At 44.6% G+C, this 16,217-nt stretch overlaps 2 protein-coding genes across 2 annotated transcripts; both read right to left on the bottom strand.

Annotated features, from left to right (window-relative positions):
- Positions 1-694: 694 nt before the first annotated feature.
- LOC127761774 (uncharacterized) lies at positions 695-2,494 on the bottom strand. Its single transcript, XM_052286103.1, has 2 exons — positions 1,355-2,494; positions 695-811 (listed from the first exon to the last, which is right to left on the bottom strand). The coding sequence occupies exons 1-2, from the start codon at positions 2,492-2,494 to the stop codon at positions 695-697; spliced, it is 1,257 nt and encodes a 418-aa protein (XP_052142063.1).
- A 3,154-nt stretch (positions 2,495-5,648) lies between these two features.
- Positions 5,649-10,650, bottom strand: LOC127763304 (beta-galactosidase 4). Its single transcript, XM_052287960.1, has 17 exons — positions 10,086-10,650; positions 9,866-9,961; positions 9,676-9,788; positions 9,466-9,532; positions 9,275-9,367; positions 9,022-9,165; positions 8,796-8,884; positions 8,596-8,701; positions 8,414-8,501; positions 8,145-8,263; positions 7,898-8,062; positions 7,637-7,806; positions 7,439-7,542; positions 7,244-7,353; positions 6,943-7,155; positions 6,618-6,820; positions 5,649-6,143 (listed from the first exon to the last, which is right to left on the bottom strand). Exons 1-17 carry the CDS (start codon positions 10,284-10,286, stop codon positions 6,035-6,037), a joined length of 2,190 nt encoding a protein of 729 aa, XP_052143920.1. The 5' UTR covers positions 10,287-10,650; the 3' UTR covers positions 5,649-6,034.
- Positions 10,651-16,217: the final 5,567 nt, after the last annotated feature.

A 16,217-nucleotide genomic window follows, 5' to 3' on the forward strand; every position in this document is an offset into this window, starting at 1 on the left:
TAGAAGAATAGAGGAGATCTCCTCGCAAAAAAGAAAAAAGAAAAAAGGAGATCTCTTTCCAGTCCCTTATACAAAGGTATTTGTGAAGATCTCATCTGATGGGCCTCACCTAGGGCTGTCAACGAGCCGAGCTCGAGCGAGCTCGCCTGCATAGGCTCGAGCTCGATACAAGCTCGAGCCGAGCCTATAAAATGTTCGAGCTTTCAAACAGGCTCGGTTCGAGCTCGATCAAGCTCAAGCTCGACTACTGAGCTTGATTTTTAATTAGAACAATGTATATTTCAAGAATAATCTTTTAAAAAATAATTAATTTCCGGTTCATCATATTAATAGAAGAGGAAAAAGAATAAAATAAATATATGATGATAATACAAGGCATACAACTGACATATTTGATCTCCTAATTTATTAAATAACAACAAAAAAAAGTCATATATTATTAGGCTCGTTAGAAGCTCGAGCTCGACTCGACAAAGCTCGCGAGCTTTGGAACAGGCTCGGGCTCGGCTCGTTTGAAGCTCAAGCCGAGCTCGAATCGAGCCTAGGACGAGTCGAGCTCGAGCAGCTCGCGAACCTCGAGCTTTTTTGACAGCCCTAGCCTCACCTATGCTATTGTTCATCTCGTCTCATGTTGAATCCTCAACAATTCTGATGGTTCTCCGTCTGTTTCTTTTTGGAGAATTTAGGTCAAATTCTAGAGCACGAACAAACCAATGTGAAAAGACAATGCGCAAGAAGAAAGAAGACGGATCTGATCTTTTTCCCGTGGAGATCTATTCGATGCGTAATCAATGCTTGATTTACGTTTTTCCTGCCTATCGGTACCAGATCAGTTCAGCCAAGTATACCATCCACTTAAAATATCCATATTTTATTACTTAATTATTTCACTGTCATCGGTTATAATAAGTTTTATTCGGTACCTTACCCCTCTCTCGATCAATTGTCCACATTACTTCACCTCTCAATACTTCTAAATATCTCGCAAACACCTTAAAAGCTCTCTAAGTCATATTGATCAATCAAAGCTAATCATTACTACTAGTGCTAACTACTAATACTCGAGCAACAAAATCGGCTGCTGCACCGGCGGCAACATGTGGCTCGCCGTCGCCGGTGCAGGAGGCGGCAGCAGATGCGGCTGCCGGTGCACCGGTGGCAGCATGTGGTGGCAGCACGCCGGCGCCGGGAGCAGCATGAGCGCCATCGTGCCGCTCTCCGGCTCCTCCTCCGGCAGCCCGAACTTGTTCTTCTCCTTCCACACGGCTTCGCGGCACCTCCTCCGCTCCAGCGTCCGCTTCTTCTCCCTCTGCTTCCTGCTCATCCTCTTCCTCGCCGCCGGTAGCCCCTCCACCTCGTCGCCGTCGACCTCGAACGTCTCGCCGAACAGCGGGTTGTGCTGGAGGTGGCTGTGGAAGCCATTGCCGAGGTACCGGGTGAGGAAGTTGAGCTGGAGGAGCTTCGTCCATGTGGTCACCTTGAGCACGCTCTGCCTGCTCGACGACGTCCTCACCGACTTCGTCGGGGCCTCGCCGTCGTCCAAGAAGATTTCGATCTGCCGGAAGATGTCCTTCTGCCCGGCGTGGCGCCGCTTGTCGCCGGCGCCCTTGCCGGAGGGCTCGGTGGCGAGGTAGGAGACGGTGGCGTTGAGCGCTTCCATGTCCTCCGGCTGGGTGTCGTGCGCCAGCTTGAGCTCGACGCACGCGGCGATCGCCTCGCCGGCGGCGACCCGGACGCCGCGGTCGTCGTGGTCGTCGAGGAGCTTGGCGAGGAGCGCGATCTTGTCCTTGCAGCTCTCGCCCTCCTCCGCCTCGTACCGGTCGTGCACGACGGTGAGGAGGAACGCCCACGCCGACACGGCGGCGGCGAGGGCCTCGGGCGTTGTATCCCTCGCGTCCCCCGCGGCGAGCCTGGAGCCGCCCGGCCCAGCTGAGCTCGGGTCGATCACGCCGGCCCAGATGGCGTCCATGGACCTCTCGATCTCGTCGTCTCCGTCCTCGCCGGCGAACGTGGCGACGGCGAGGCCGTCGATCGCGGCGAGCACCTTCGCCATGTCGTGCGACGCCTCCACCGTCTTGGCGAGGAAGGGGAACGCCTCGGCGAGGACATCCTTGGCGCCGGCGGTGTCGTCGCCGCCGCCACCGAGGGTGAGCGCGAGGATGCCGATGGCGCGGTAGGCGAGGCGGGCCTCCCTGACGGATCCCTTCTTGAGCGAGAAGACGCAGCGGGACACGATGGTGGTGTACTTGCAGCTAACCTCCCGCGCCGACACGTGGCCCTCGAGCGCGCCGACGAGGTCCTCCATGGCCGCCTCCCGCGTCGACCCGCGCTTCTCGAACAGCGCGACGATGCACCGCTCGACGACGTCGCGGGGCACCATGTCCACGCGTTCCTTCTCCGGCCTCGGCGGCCGGACATGGATCGGCTTCTGGCCCGTCACCATCCTCGACATGAATTTGCCACCGCCGCCTCTTGCATCTGCACGGCGAGCCATCGCCGGAAAACCTCACCGTCAATCGATCGAACAAAAGAAGAGAAACAATTAAAACAGAGATGGAGGACGTACGTGGGAACTCCATGCCCGGAGATCGGCCGGATGGAGCCATGGAGAGATCGCCGGAGACTGCGATGACTGATCTGGTTGTGCGCGTGCGGTGGAAGTTCGCCGGCAATGAGGTAGGTGGAGGTTGGGACGGCGAGGGGGCGAGAGGAATATGTAGTGGCGGGGAGGAGGAGACCGTGTCGGCGACGGAGAGGGAAGGCGCGCGCGGGAGCGGGAGGAGCTCGTGCGCCCCACGGTGGATTTGAATTCGGGTGTTTCCTTTAAAAATCGTGCGGGTTTGAGATGGGCCTGGTTCGCGCGCAACTTAATGGGCTAACCTTGACGGCACATGAATATTTGGGCTCGGATTGTGAAGCCCAGCAACGTGTGGACCGAAACATGCCTAGGAGGTAAACAAGCCCATCACATTATGGGCTTGGATACGGATGACAGTGTATGAATGGGATTAGAATTTGAATCTAACGTTTATGTGAATATGTTATTATGACCGCCCCAGTTTTAGACTTTAACACGGGTGTTAGAAAATAGATGAAATTAAATAAAAAAATTGTGATTGGTTGAGAGAAGTATGTAGAAAATTTGAATGGTGCAACGTTGTGATTGGTTCAGAAGATAATGCAGATGTAAAAGTGATTATATTTTAGAACGGAGGGAGTGCAAATTTTATTAAAGAATAAGTCCAAATTGAAACATACTGAATCTTTGAAATGGTGCCGATTTTAATGTTGTAATGTACTTATAATATATAGCTACGGGCATATTTTTACAAAGTCGCATTTGCAAATAATAATAATAATAATAATAATAATAATAATAATAATAATAATAAAAAAGTCCTTTCAAAGTGCACTTGACAATACTTTTCAATTGAACTGAAACCGGAGGGAGTATTGGCCATGTTGTTTCGTGGGGTTTGATTGACAAGTGGAAACACTTTGCAATTCTGTGGGCAGTGTGGTTGTAGATGCATTGCTTCATTTATTATGGTTCAAACAGTGGTCGCTACATAAAAATTCAATAGTTACATGCACATTGGTGCTTTGCTTTAGTAGGAATTTTCGTGAGGTTTTAAGGTCTCTGACCTTTGTATATTGAGTGTCTATTAAAGAAAACTCAAATTTATTGTGTACCAAAATTATATGTTGGAACTGATTGATATAGATTTGTTGGCTGATCTCGGCTTACAACCTACTGAGTCGCGCACGTTGCCGATTTTACCTCCTAAGAGTAAGTTCAATAGTATAGCCAACTACTAACTCTAATTCATCTATAGCCAATCTAATAGCTTATTCATACAATAGTTATATACTATACTATTAATACCTGGTCCCACCTGTTATACACACACTGTGTCTTAAAGTCCGTGCTACAGCTGGCTACAAATCTGTAACCCGCTGCTCTTCTCTCTTCTTATTTATCTAATTAAAATATGTTTGTAGCTGTGGTTTATAGCCTGCTATTTTACCTGCTCTAGTTATGCACATTAGCATGGATCCTCTTCTATTTTCAAATGCGAAACTCGAGACGTTACATAGCACTAGCAGAACAGACAGCTATGTTTGGCGCCAATTTTTTTGCCAGTCTTGGCGCCATTCCTCTTTGATTTCACCTTTTTCTTGCTCTGCCCTCTCTGCCTCTGAAGAACTCTGAAGTCTGAGCCTCGAATTTAATACTACAGTTGCTGCTGCCTGAAGCCACCAACAGAAGTGAAGGCTATACCACAGTGTTTTGCATATCTTGTGCAGCTGTGCTCTTGACCATCCACTAGTAGCCAGCCGGGCAACAAGAACCTCCAAATTAAAATCCAATGGATTCCTGCACCCCACTTTTCCAGGCTTGACGCACTGACTAACAGTGGACTCCTCACTCCTTTTCAGAAGTGACATCCTCGTCAGGTTTGCAACTTCAGAAAAAATCTCCTACTCCTACTTGATCCTACTGGTACTAGGACTACTCCTTAAGGATGACACATTAGAGATTAGACCCGGTTTGACTGAGGCCGAGTTTAGTTCCAAATTTTTTCTTCAAACTTCCAATTTTTTCATCACATTAAAACTTTTCTACACCTACAAACTTCCAACTTTTTCGTCACGTCGTTTCAATTTTAATCAAACTTTCAATTTTAGCGTGAACTAAACACACCCTGAGTACAGATAAAACGATCTTATGGAAAGAAGATAGGCGTCATTTGACAGTACGATAGGAAAAAACAAAGGAAAGCTTAAAAAAGCTCGTACCTTTTGTACATTTCCAACAAAAGAGAAGTATATTGGGCTTTGCTCACATTGTTGCCATTTCAATCTTACCAAAGTTTGGTATTATCAAATTTTGGCATATTTTAGTGTTACCATTTGTTTTTTACCTTGGCGTTATCAAATTAAGATAGTGTTAAATGTGTTTGGTTTGGAGCCATGCCAAATTTTGATGGTGTTTTTTCTAGAATCAACAACTTTTGGTAGATTGGTAAAGGTACGGATATGTTTAGTTTATTACCCTGCCAAAATTTGGTAGAGTTGAAAATGACAACAAAGTGAACATGCCTAATAATACATTGGTATGGAAATTTTTTCATCAAAGGGATATAGAAAAATGTCTGTAGGAATTTGAGTAATATGAAAATGCTTTGCCAATCTTATGAAACAAATGGTCCCTTGGGATCAGAGGTTAAAACAGGAGATGCTATTAGCGCTGATTTACCAAATATAAACTATTACTCCCTCCGTTTTAGGTTATAAGACTTTTGCCTAGATTCATTAACATCTATGTGAATATGGACAATGCTAGAAAGTCTTATAATATAAAACAGAGGAAGTACAAAGTTAAAATTGTATTTGTTTGATTTTTCTTATAAAAAAACTCTTTTTTTCACAAAACATTTCTGACTGAAACTATGCCACAGAGAACGGGGAAGTAAACTGTTCTGATAAGCTGTTTAGAATGTATCCTAAATTGGCCCTCTAGAGAGCGCTTTTAACAACTTCAACTTCTCGTAAAATCTCCAACACATCAAACAGTTTTCCTAAAAATGGATAGCTACAGACAATAACGGATTGACAAAACTATTTGTGATTTCCTGCATAATCAATTCTCACAACTAGTAATACTAGTAATTTATAATGTCGACAAAGATTACAAGTTACAATAACAAATGCTCTATGCACCGTAACAAATTCCCGAGCAACGCAAACAACTGAACAGCGTCTGCATGCCGGCCGGTGGCCGGTGATGCCGCTGCCGTCGCTGCAGCCGCAGTGAAGGCCACCGGCGAGCGAGACAACCACCTCTCCGACTCCCCAATAAATACACACCTGTTGCTGCTGCTCCTGTGTTTTTTTTTTTTTTTTACTTGTAAGGTGTTCGTCTGTGTGTGTAAATACCATCGACGAATTCTGCGTGCTACAGGAGGAAGCTGTTCACGCGGCCGTCGACGACTGTATCAAATGGTGGTGATGATCTCTCGCTGCAATTCGTTCATGTGGTTCTCGTCGCCAGGCTGACGCCGGCGAGGTCGCCGCCGTACTCCTCCAGCACCACCAGCAGGTTGCCGCCCGGCTTCAGCCATGATCTCGGCACATGGTACCTGAAATTTTATCCAAAAGAGTAGGTACATTTTACGGTGATCTCTCCCCAATAGAAGTGATCTTAAGCGTTAATTTATGAGGCAAAAAAAATCGTTCTACTAATAGTAATTGAGTAGCGGTAAAATTGATTCTACTACAGTAGCAGAGACACTATTATAAACGTCTCTTTCTTTTTGTTATTTAAACATTGTAAAACATTTCATTATTGTTGAGCATGGGTGACGGTCTAGTCTACGGATTGATAGTCACTAATCTTTGTGTTTCTGCTCTACTTGTGTGCTTGGGATGTGGTTTTTTGTGGTTCTTTTTTGGTTTTGTGCATTTTATGCAAAAGCTAAGGGCAGACTCAGTTGGATTATATTATCTTGATGTAATTGACCGAGCCTCGATAAAACTTCCATTATCTAAAAATTATTGTTCAGAGAAAATTTGAGTTGCGTGAGAAGATGGTTATGTGAGGCTGAATTTATTACCATCTTTGGGACAGGTCGCCGCAGTTGGACCGGCACTTGTCCTCGTGGTACGTCCCGGCGTAGCTGCAGCCGCCGCAGCCACCGGAGGCCTTGTACGACCAGTACCGGCCGACGTGGTGGCCGTTCACCCAGAGCTGGCCCTTCCCCATCCTGCCCATGTCGAGCGCCACCGGGTCGTTCCCGGCCGGCGCGTTGAAGAAAGCCTGAGACAATCAATGGTGACAAAAGGAAATTCAGCAACAGGTGACACAAATTCAGTCTGAGCGTGATGAAACTGTAATTCCACTTTGTCATTGCTGGTGCTTCTTCAGAATTCAGCACTTACCTTGTGCCAAGTCAGTGGCTGGTAACCGCCAGGGCCACCCCATTCGACTGCGGAGCTTCCGGTGACGGTGTGGAGACCCAGCGTTTCGCCTTTCAGGCCGACCTGATAGGTCCATTTCTGATGGCTGAGGTCTTTTGTGCCCCCATTTAGGCTGGAGAGGGTCACCGGTCCGAGCACTCCGACATTCCAGTTCTCAAAATGGTTGCCAACATTCTGAAAATGGTATCAGATATCAGTGTTACAGGTAGTTTGAGACAAGATATAAGTGTCCGGGATATCAGTTAAGCTGTGATCAACTCACAGGGAGGCCAACTGCTGAACTTAGGATGGAGATCTTGTTGCTGCCCTGCCACATCTTGACACGTCCATTGTATGTCAGCTTCGGGTTGTCGTAACCACCATAAACAGATCCTACGGAGGAAGCAAAATCATGAACATTCACTAAAATGATTGGTGTTGGCTTGATCTAACATGAAATGTAGCTAAGTGCCAGTACCATATGATTTCCCGTTCACGAACACCTGCATCGAGTGCCCAGCGGAGTAGACAGTGAGCTGAGGAGACTGACCAGACCTCAAGTCATTTGTACCAATGTTGACGCTGCAACAAGAATTCATCAGGGTTAAGGGAAAATTCATATGGCTTCTAATAGAAATGGTTGAAATTTTGTCACATATCAAGGTTGGTCACTCACTATGTGGTGTACCACAGGTAGTCTGACTTGTCCCATGTCATGCTCAGCTGCTCAACAAGGCCATCCTTCGTGAACGCGCTGTCGCTCAGCGAGTTTGTGTCCTCGCTATATGACTGCCAAGCGAATCGAACCACTGGGTTCATCTTTGGCATCAATGTTGGCTCCTTCACCTGTGCCATTATCATGTAAGTACATTAGACCATGTGCTCCAGCAAGGTCCAGCTAGTCCACATAAAGGTTCAAGCTTCAGTGTTCCCTAACCGTTGCAGTGTTGAAGACGGCAGTTTTGCAGTCCGGCAGAATGCTGATGGACCAAGCAGGAAGGTTGTACTGCTGCCCATTGAACCTGACTTTGACTGCAGTGTTCATGTGGTAGTTCGACAGGAACGCCGCGCATGCTCCATTCTTTGCCTTGAAGACATATGCCTAAAGGATTTGACCAATTATGAATCTAGGAATATCTATGGATGATCACATATATTGTGTGCAAGATTGTAGCAACACCAACCTTCTCATAGCTGCCAATAGACTCTATTGTCGGATCGGCAGAAACCAGCACAGGCTCAGCCTGCTTGATGGCCCTGTGAAGGTCTCTCAAGTGACCCCATTTCGGTTGCCTAAGCAGACCTGAGATGTACATGCCATCCGTTTATCAACTGAGTCAGATCCATGTCAATCAAGATTATAAACAGAAGATAAAAAACAGCAAATTTCCGAAAATATCTCAAGAAGGCAGGCAGGAATTCAAGTTTATCAAAGAAGGCAATCACTGCATACCAAATTCGTCAATCGGAGCATCATAATCATAGCTGGTTGCAATGAAGGGACCACCAGCTGTCCGGCCAAAATTGGTTCCTCCATGGTACTGCACCAGAACATGAAATGCGGTCAGAACAAGTAAAACTACATTCACTGCAACACCAGTGTTGGTGTGACCAGTGAGCCCCCTCTCTTCTCACCATGTAATAGTTCACGAAAGAGCCACCCTTCTGTATGAACCTCGCCACGGCAAAAGCCAGATCCTCCACTGGCCGATGCGGCACCCCACCTCCGAACGATGTAAACCTTCACGTGCAGTAAAATGTAAAACCGTAGTAAGATCATTCCCATCAGATTAGGATGGTATGAAGTGCGACATGAGTTGGAACAAGAAAATTACCAGCCGGTCCAGGCCTCAGTCCACATGGACGGCTTGTAATTCTTGTTTGGGCTGAAGTAGTCGCAGTAAAATCCATTGCAAGTGTTGATCTGCCATGGTTGGGGATAAAAAAGGGTAAGAACTCGCAGTCTGGCACAGTGAACTGCACAACAAACTCATTCATTTGACACCACCAAGGAAGGTGGAGTAGTTTGTTTCCAGTTTCTACTATCAATTATCAGTGTACCACTGGGTCAGGGGCGTCGTCCTGCTTGCACATCACCCACGGCACGCCAGTGTTGGTCCCGACGGCCATCTTTGCGGCCCAATTTGCATACGGCTTGGCACCGCTGCCACCGACCGACTCCATCGGCCCAAACTCATTCTCCACCTGACCAAATCCACCACAGAAACATCAATTCTCAGTAAGCTACACTCTAAGCTAGCTGCATTGCAGATTGCAACGGACTAAGCAGAGAAGCTGTTCTTCAGGGATTCACCTGAGACATGATGATCGGGCCGCCCTGCCACTCGAACAGCCCCTCGGATTTCATCATCGACACAATCTTCTCCACAAACTTCTGCATTTCCGCCTACACGATTACAAGCACCAGATATTTACCACATCATAAACCCCAATTCTTGAAGAATGTAAGAGACCAAAATTGCTGCATTCGTGTTAGCACAATACCTTGAACGGGCCATTGTCCGTCCTGAAGCTAACCCCCGGCACATATTTCAGCCAGACAGGAAAGCCCCTGCAAGAATCACCAACATTGCAAACGTTTTTCAGATGCAACAACTTGCAACCAAACACACACTGAAACTGCAATGCTGCAGCTGCTACATTCTGCTCCAAAATCTACCCAAGAACACTGAGACTCTGTAGAAGAATCGTTACCCAAAGTTCCACTCGGCGCAGACGTAGGGGCCGATGCGGAGGTGGACGTAGAGGCCGGCCTGCTTCACCAGCTTGACGAACCTGACAAGATCGTACCGGTCGCTGAAGTAGTACTGCCATAAAAAGGAGGTCATCAACCAAGAACTCGTAGGAAGAAGAAGAAGAAATGGTGAGGTGAGAGTGAAAGTACCTGGCCCTGGACGGGCTCGTGTCCGTTCCAGAAGACGTAGGTCTGGATGACATCGAGGCCGCCGTCCTTGGCCTTCTGTATCAGCCCCGGCCACATCTGCGGCGGCGGCGACGGCGAAGCACACGAAGCAAGAATCAGAAACCGGAGGTGTACGTGAGAGAGAGAAAGAGAGAAGAGAAGTGGCGCATTTGGGCGGCGGCCATGGATGGGGGGTACGTACCTCGGGGGTGCTCCGCGGGTAGTGGATGGAGCCGGAGAGGAGGATGCGGCGGCGGCCGTTGATGACGAGCGACCGGCGGTCGTACGACACGGCCGCGTTGGCGACGCCCACGCTCGCCGCGAGGGAGGCCGCCACGAGCGCCGCGGCCAGCACTGCCACGCGGCGGCCGGCGGCGGCAGCCGTAGTCGGCGCCGGCGCCATTGCAAGTGTGTCCCCTCTCCAAAGAAAGCTCCGAGCTAGCTACCTCTCCTCTGCTCACCCTCTCTCTTGGCGTGAGAGAGAGAGAGGGACAGAGAGAGAGAGAGAGAGAGAGCAGTGAGCTGCTTCTTGGAGAGGAGCAATGCGTGCGAGGGGGCAACGTGAAGAGCGCCGCACGGTGTTTTGTGGAGGGTGGCAATGGCGATGGAGGGAGAGCTCGCCTTTCTTTTCTTGTTTTTTTTTTCTCTCTCAGTTTTTAACTGCTTAATTTTGATCCTTGGACTCGACTCGCGAGAAGAGGAGTGAAGTGGGAGCAGTTGCAGGCTAGCAGCTGCAGTAGATGGGGGCGAGGTTTTTATGGGAGAGAGTGCAGTGTGAAGCTGAGCTGAGCTGAGCTGAGTGAAAAAGGGAGTTGGCGCACTGGAAGGGAAGAAGGAGGTGGTGCTGCGGGTGGGATGGGTGGACCCACGACATTTTTCATTTATTCTAGCGTGGGCCCGTTTGGCATGAGAAAGAGTAGAAATGCAGCCGGCCGCCCGCATCACGCACACAATCCCATTGGGCCAGCATATCTTGAGATTGATAAAGTCTTATTGTTAATAGGTATGTTGCATATCAATGAAAGAACAGATAATCGTAAATGTGAGCACCCATATTAAGGCTATGTTTAGTTCGTATGCCAAATTTTTTTTTAAGTATATAGACACATATTTGAAGTATTAAACGTAGACTAATAACAAAACAAATTACATATTCCGCTTATAAATTGCGAGACGGATTTATTAAGCCTAATTAATCCGTCATTAGCAAATGTTCACTATAGCATCACATTATTAAATCATAGCGTAATCGTAATTAGGCTCAAAAGATTCGTCTCGCAATTTACATGCAAACTGTGCAATTGATTTTTTTCGTCCACATTTAATACTCCATGCATGTGTCCAAACATTTGATGTGATGTAAAAGTTGAAAGTTTGATGAAAAAATTTTGAATCTAAACACAGCCTAAATTTAGGATTTGAATCTGGGTGGCTGATTCCACAACCGTAAACCTAGCCAGTTCAGCTAAAATTTAGGTTGGATTAGAAGGGTACATAGATTTGCGATTAAGGCCTTCCTTGCTATGGAGGATTTTTTTTTGGATGAAATTTAGATGAATTCAACTAATTTAAGCGAAAACATTTTATTCTAAAGGAGGCATTAAGGTTGATTTCTATTACTTTATTAGGTTGAAGGAATTATAGAGAATTTTCATACAACTGAAAATAGCTCCTATCAAATAACTCCTGAATGCCGGGATTTTCCACAATAGCACTGGTGCACACAGCCACACACTGATGTGGAACAAGAACCAGGAGGCAGGAGCAACTGCTGCTAGACGAGCAGTATTGTAGAGGATCGACATTCTAACCTGACAATGTGCACCTTCTTCGGAAGGTAACAAGCGTATGCAATTCGTTTTCCCAATTCCTACTTCATCCGTTGGAAAATAAATCGATTCTTAGGATCCTAAGAAAAATTTTGCATCGAGAAATAAAAGACCAAAGTATCTCTCATTAATAGAAAAATAGTGTTAATGGGTTGGTAAAATAAGGTGTATTGAAAGGATAGAACTTCTTGATTTGTGAACTAAGGATAGGTATAGAATAGAAAATCAATCTTTTTTTGACAAATATTAGTTACTATCAATTTTTTTTTGGATGAAGTAGACTGGCTACTAGTGTTCTTAGCTTAGGCCTTGTTTAGTTTTCACGCAAAAACTTTTCACCATGTCTGTCACATCGAATGTTTGAAGACATATGTGAAGTATTAAATACTCCCTCCGTATTTTAATGTATAGCGCCGTTGACTTTTTAACAAACGTTTAACCTTTTGTCTTATTCAAAAAATTTATGTAATTATAATTTATTTTATTGTGACTTGATTTATCATCAAATGTTCTTTACGCATGACATAAGTATTTTTATATTTGCATAAAAATTTTGAATAAGACGAGTGGTCAAACGTTGGTTAAAAAGTCAACGGCGTCATACATTAAAATAGAGAGGGAGTATATAAAAAAAACTAATTACACAAATTACGTGTAAATTGCGAGACGAATATTTTAAGCCTACTTGCTCCATGATTTGATAATATGGTGCTACAGTAAATATTTGCTAATGATGAATTAATTAGGCTTAATAAATTCATCTCACAGCTTACAGGCAAAATATAAATTTTGTTTTATTATTAGTCTACATTTAATACTTCAAATATGTCCGTATATCCGATGTGACATGCCAAAACTTTTTACCTCTGGATCTAAACACAACCTTACTTCATGTACTTTCTCTTCTTGGATACACATGGTCATATTTATAGAGCCCGGAATATAAGTCATACACGCGCAAGTCCACCGATGATACTTCTCAGTTCATGCATGTACCGGTGTGCATTGCGTTGGGGTCATTGGATTAGTTATTATAATGGAATCCGTTCATTCGACAGGACAAAATCCACACGCCATGTCTGCTAGATCCGGCCGTGCGTGCTCCTCACACTAATAATCATGCATGTGAGTGTGGCCAATACTATACTTGATAGTAGGCTCCTCCCATGCACACATGCCGCTGTCAGCCAACGCGTCGACTCGAATCCTAGCTACGTGCTTAGTAGACGACAAATCAATAGCATCATGTGCCGATCAAAAGGCTCGTTCAGTTTTGTTGCAGCAAATGTCCAAACAAACATTTATCCCCACTGTCCAAAATCCAGATGTCAAGAATACAGTATATGCTAAGAGTACATATTAGTTACTGTATTACAGCAATGCCTTATGTGAACAGTGGCGGATCAGAAAATTGATTCGTTGGTGTCATAACGTGTGTATCGGTATCATAGTATGCTAATTATATTTAGATCATGGTGTTATAATATATGGATAAGCAGTTTTGCTATAGGTTTTGCCGAAAGTCGTCGGTGTCGCCTGACACCGGTCCTTATATTGTAGATCCGCCCCTTTAAACAATCAAATCTGAAATTTGCTCATATGAAGACTCAGGACCTTGGGTGCTACTCATGTCACTGCAACCACTACTATTTTATTCAAATAGTTTTTTCAATAAATAACTATTCAAATAAAAAAATACAGATCGAAGGTTACTTCCCGTCATTTTGCAGCAATGCCCACCGTACTTAAATTTGGTCAAATACGTGGTATGTACTAACGACTAGTCGAAAAATTGTGGTATGTGTAGCGTGCACATTAAGAGCAAGTACAATAGTAGGTTATAAGCCAGCTATAAATATATTTTAAAGAGATAAATAAAAAGAGAGAAGAGCAGCGGGCTACAGATCTGTAGCCAGCTGCAGCAAGGACTTCTAGACGTAACGTGTATATGACAGGTGGAACCAGACATTATATTGGTTATAGATGATTTGAAGCTAATTCTGTGCTATACTATTAAACTTGCTCTAAGTAGGATCGATGTGCGGCCTCCGGGCCTCGTTGTGCTCACAGAAAAAACTAATCAAGCATGCAATGCAGTACGTGCAACAGCAATTAATTCCTGCCGGTTTGCTTAACCAGGATGGTGTTACTTGAATGAGAAGCGGCTGATCTAATTAATCAGTCGCGATCTCTCTTAATCTAGCTTATTAACACAGCCTTTAATTTAATTAATAGCCGAGTCCGTTAAACCAATTGTTAACCAGACTAACTAAAAGGGCAGTTGCACAATTGCACGCTGGCCTTTACTGTAATGCAAGCACCGATATTGCAGCTGAGATATGATGCTAGCTTGACAGTTCGAGAGTACATATTAGTAGTACACTAGTGCGTGAGACAGTGCCTGATCTTATAGATAACCGTGTTAGTACTTAGTACTACTAGTTAATTAGCCTGGCTAAGCAACTTTAATTGATGATCTGTCACGTACACTCTCCTCTACACTACTAGAGGCTAGAACTTTATTTTAGCCATTCATCATCATTGCCGAGTGTTGATATAAAGAAGCAAAAGATCAGGCTAGAAGACTTTAGCGTATGTATGTTCCATTCGAAATGGAAAGGAGAAGAGTAGAGATGAGAGTAGTAGACACGAAGCATGTCGACCAGGATCTCTTAAGGAATTTCTAGGAACCTTTTTCTTGAGGAAAAAACACTGACATGTGTTGATGTTTGCATAAAGCCAGCTCTGTGCTGCATTTCATCTTCTCTTGCAGTAGCACATTGCACCTTAAGCTAGTAGAGTACCCCTCTATCCTAAAATATAACACTTATAATTGAATTGGACATTTCATAGTATTACGGATCTGGACATGTTCTCTGTCTAAATTTATAGTACTATGATATATCTAATCTGGTTCTAGGTTAGTATATCTTAGAAATGAGGTAGTAGTAATATACTGCAGTGTTTTGCTGCCTATTTTCAGGGCCCTATTGCTTGAGAGGATATATAGACAAAGGGGGAAGGGGGAAGAGAGGCCAAAAAGGCCAGCCAGCAGTGAGTACTCGTATGAAGAAGATTTTTGTACCTACTTGCCTTGCCGTATGAATGTGTCACTTGGGTTTGCTTCTACTTTAAGCATGGGTGATGTACCATCATCGGTAGTTTCATACAAAATTTATTTATTGCTTAGTGCAAACTGAATTTCTCATGTTCCAAACATGCCATCACCATTTGCCATGGCGAGGCGTGTTGAGATGTAGATAAGCAATCTAATATTAGATAAAGTTATCTCTCAGTTGTGCAGCCTGAAGTATTGCAGAACAAAAGCAATTGTTGCTAAAGGAGAATGCTTGAGACAGAAGAAGCCTAAGGACCACAAAAGAAGGGTACAGACGAGTACATACCTTCGAATTATATGACCATGATGCTGTTACTTGGTTGACAAATGGCCAAACAGGGAGTAGGGCGAGTCTTGTGGATTTTGACAGCTCTAGTGACATCTAGCACACTGTTCAGCAACATGAAAAATGCCGCACTCCAAGATCGTTGCTTGATCCATTTTTCATTTCTAATGTGTCCGCTCACGCGTTTCCAATTTATTTTTTTCTATAAATAATTTGAAACCAAGTTAGACACTCGGCTCAGAGTCTCAGAGAATCTAGATAGTGAAACTAGTAAAATTTGTAAACAAAAGTGTGTCTCTGGCCACGAATAAAAATGGCATGTTGTTTAACCTCGCCTTGGGAATACCTCACTCCCTATTTGTTTGGTGGCATTGATAACAGTGCAGGAAAGCTTAGCATACCTAACAAAAGCTCTATACCGACCCCAATCTTGTTCTATTTACTAACCAATTGATTTATCCAGACCAACTAGATATCTTTGCTATTAAAACATGATCAGTCAGATCTTTAATTAATGCAGACATTTTGATCCAGATTCTTGTTTTATGCAAATCAGATCATAAACTAGTAAAAGATCCACATCGTTGTTTTATGTTGATGTCCTTGTGTTATGCTGATGTCTGTGAGCACCTTTTTCCCTGAGCAACGGAGCTCGGGAAAAGGTAGCCTGGTTATATATGTGACAACATGAGCTGTTTAATACTGTTCTTATTTGTACCCTCACTAGCCGGAACCCAACAAAACCTACAATGGATCTTGCACTCAGCAAGATAATTGATCCAATCTGAAATCAATCTAATCAACTGCTTGGGATCCTACGGCCTAGACGAACCCAAATAAAAAGGTTGTTATTCACAAGATGGACATAATCTGTACTATAAAACATACTCTCTCTGTCTTAAAAAAAGATAACTTCTAAAATGAATCTGGACATGATGTGTAGAGACCAAAAGAGAAGATACAAAATGCAAAGTGCAGGCCTAATCATAAGTTGCTCGCTAGTCACTACTCACCACCTATCGCTTAAGATACAATAAACTCGTAGGAGCATGGACAAGAAGAATCATGCAACTTTTTGCTAAGATATTTCAAACAATTATG

The sequence above is a fragment of the Oryza glaberrima genome, chromosome 2 (assembly GCF_000147395.1).
Source record: "Oryza glaberrima chromosome 2, OglaRS2, whole genome shotgun sequence".
NCBI lineage: Eukaryota > Viridiplantae > Streptophyta > Magnoliopsida > Poales > Poaceae > Oryza > Oryza glaberrima.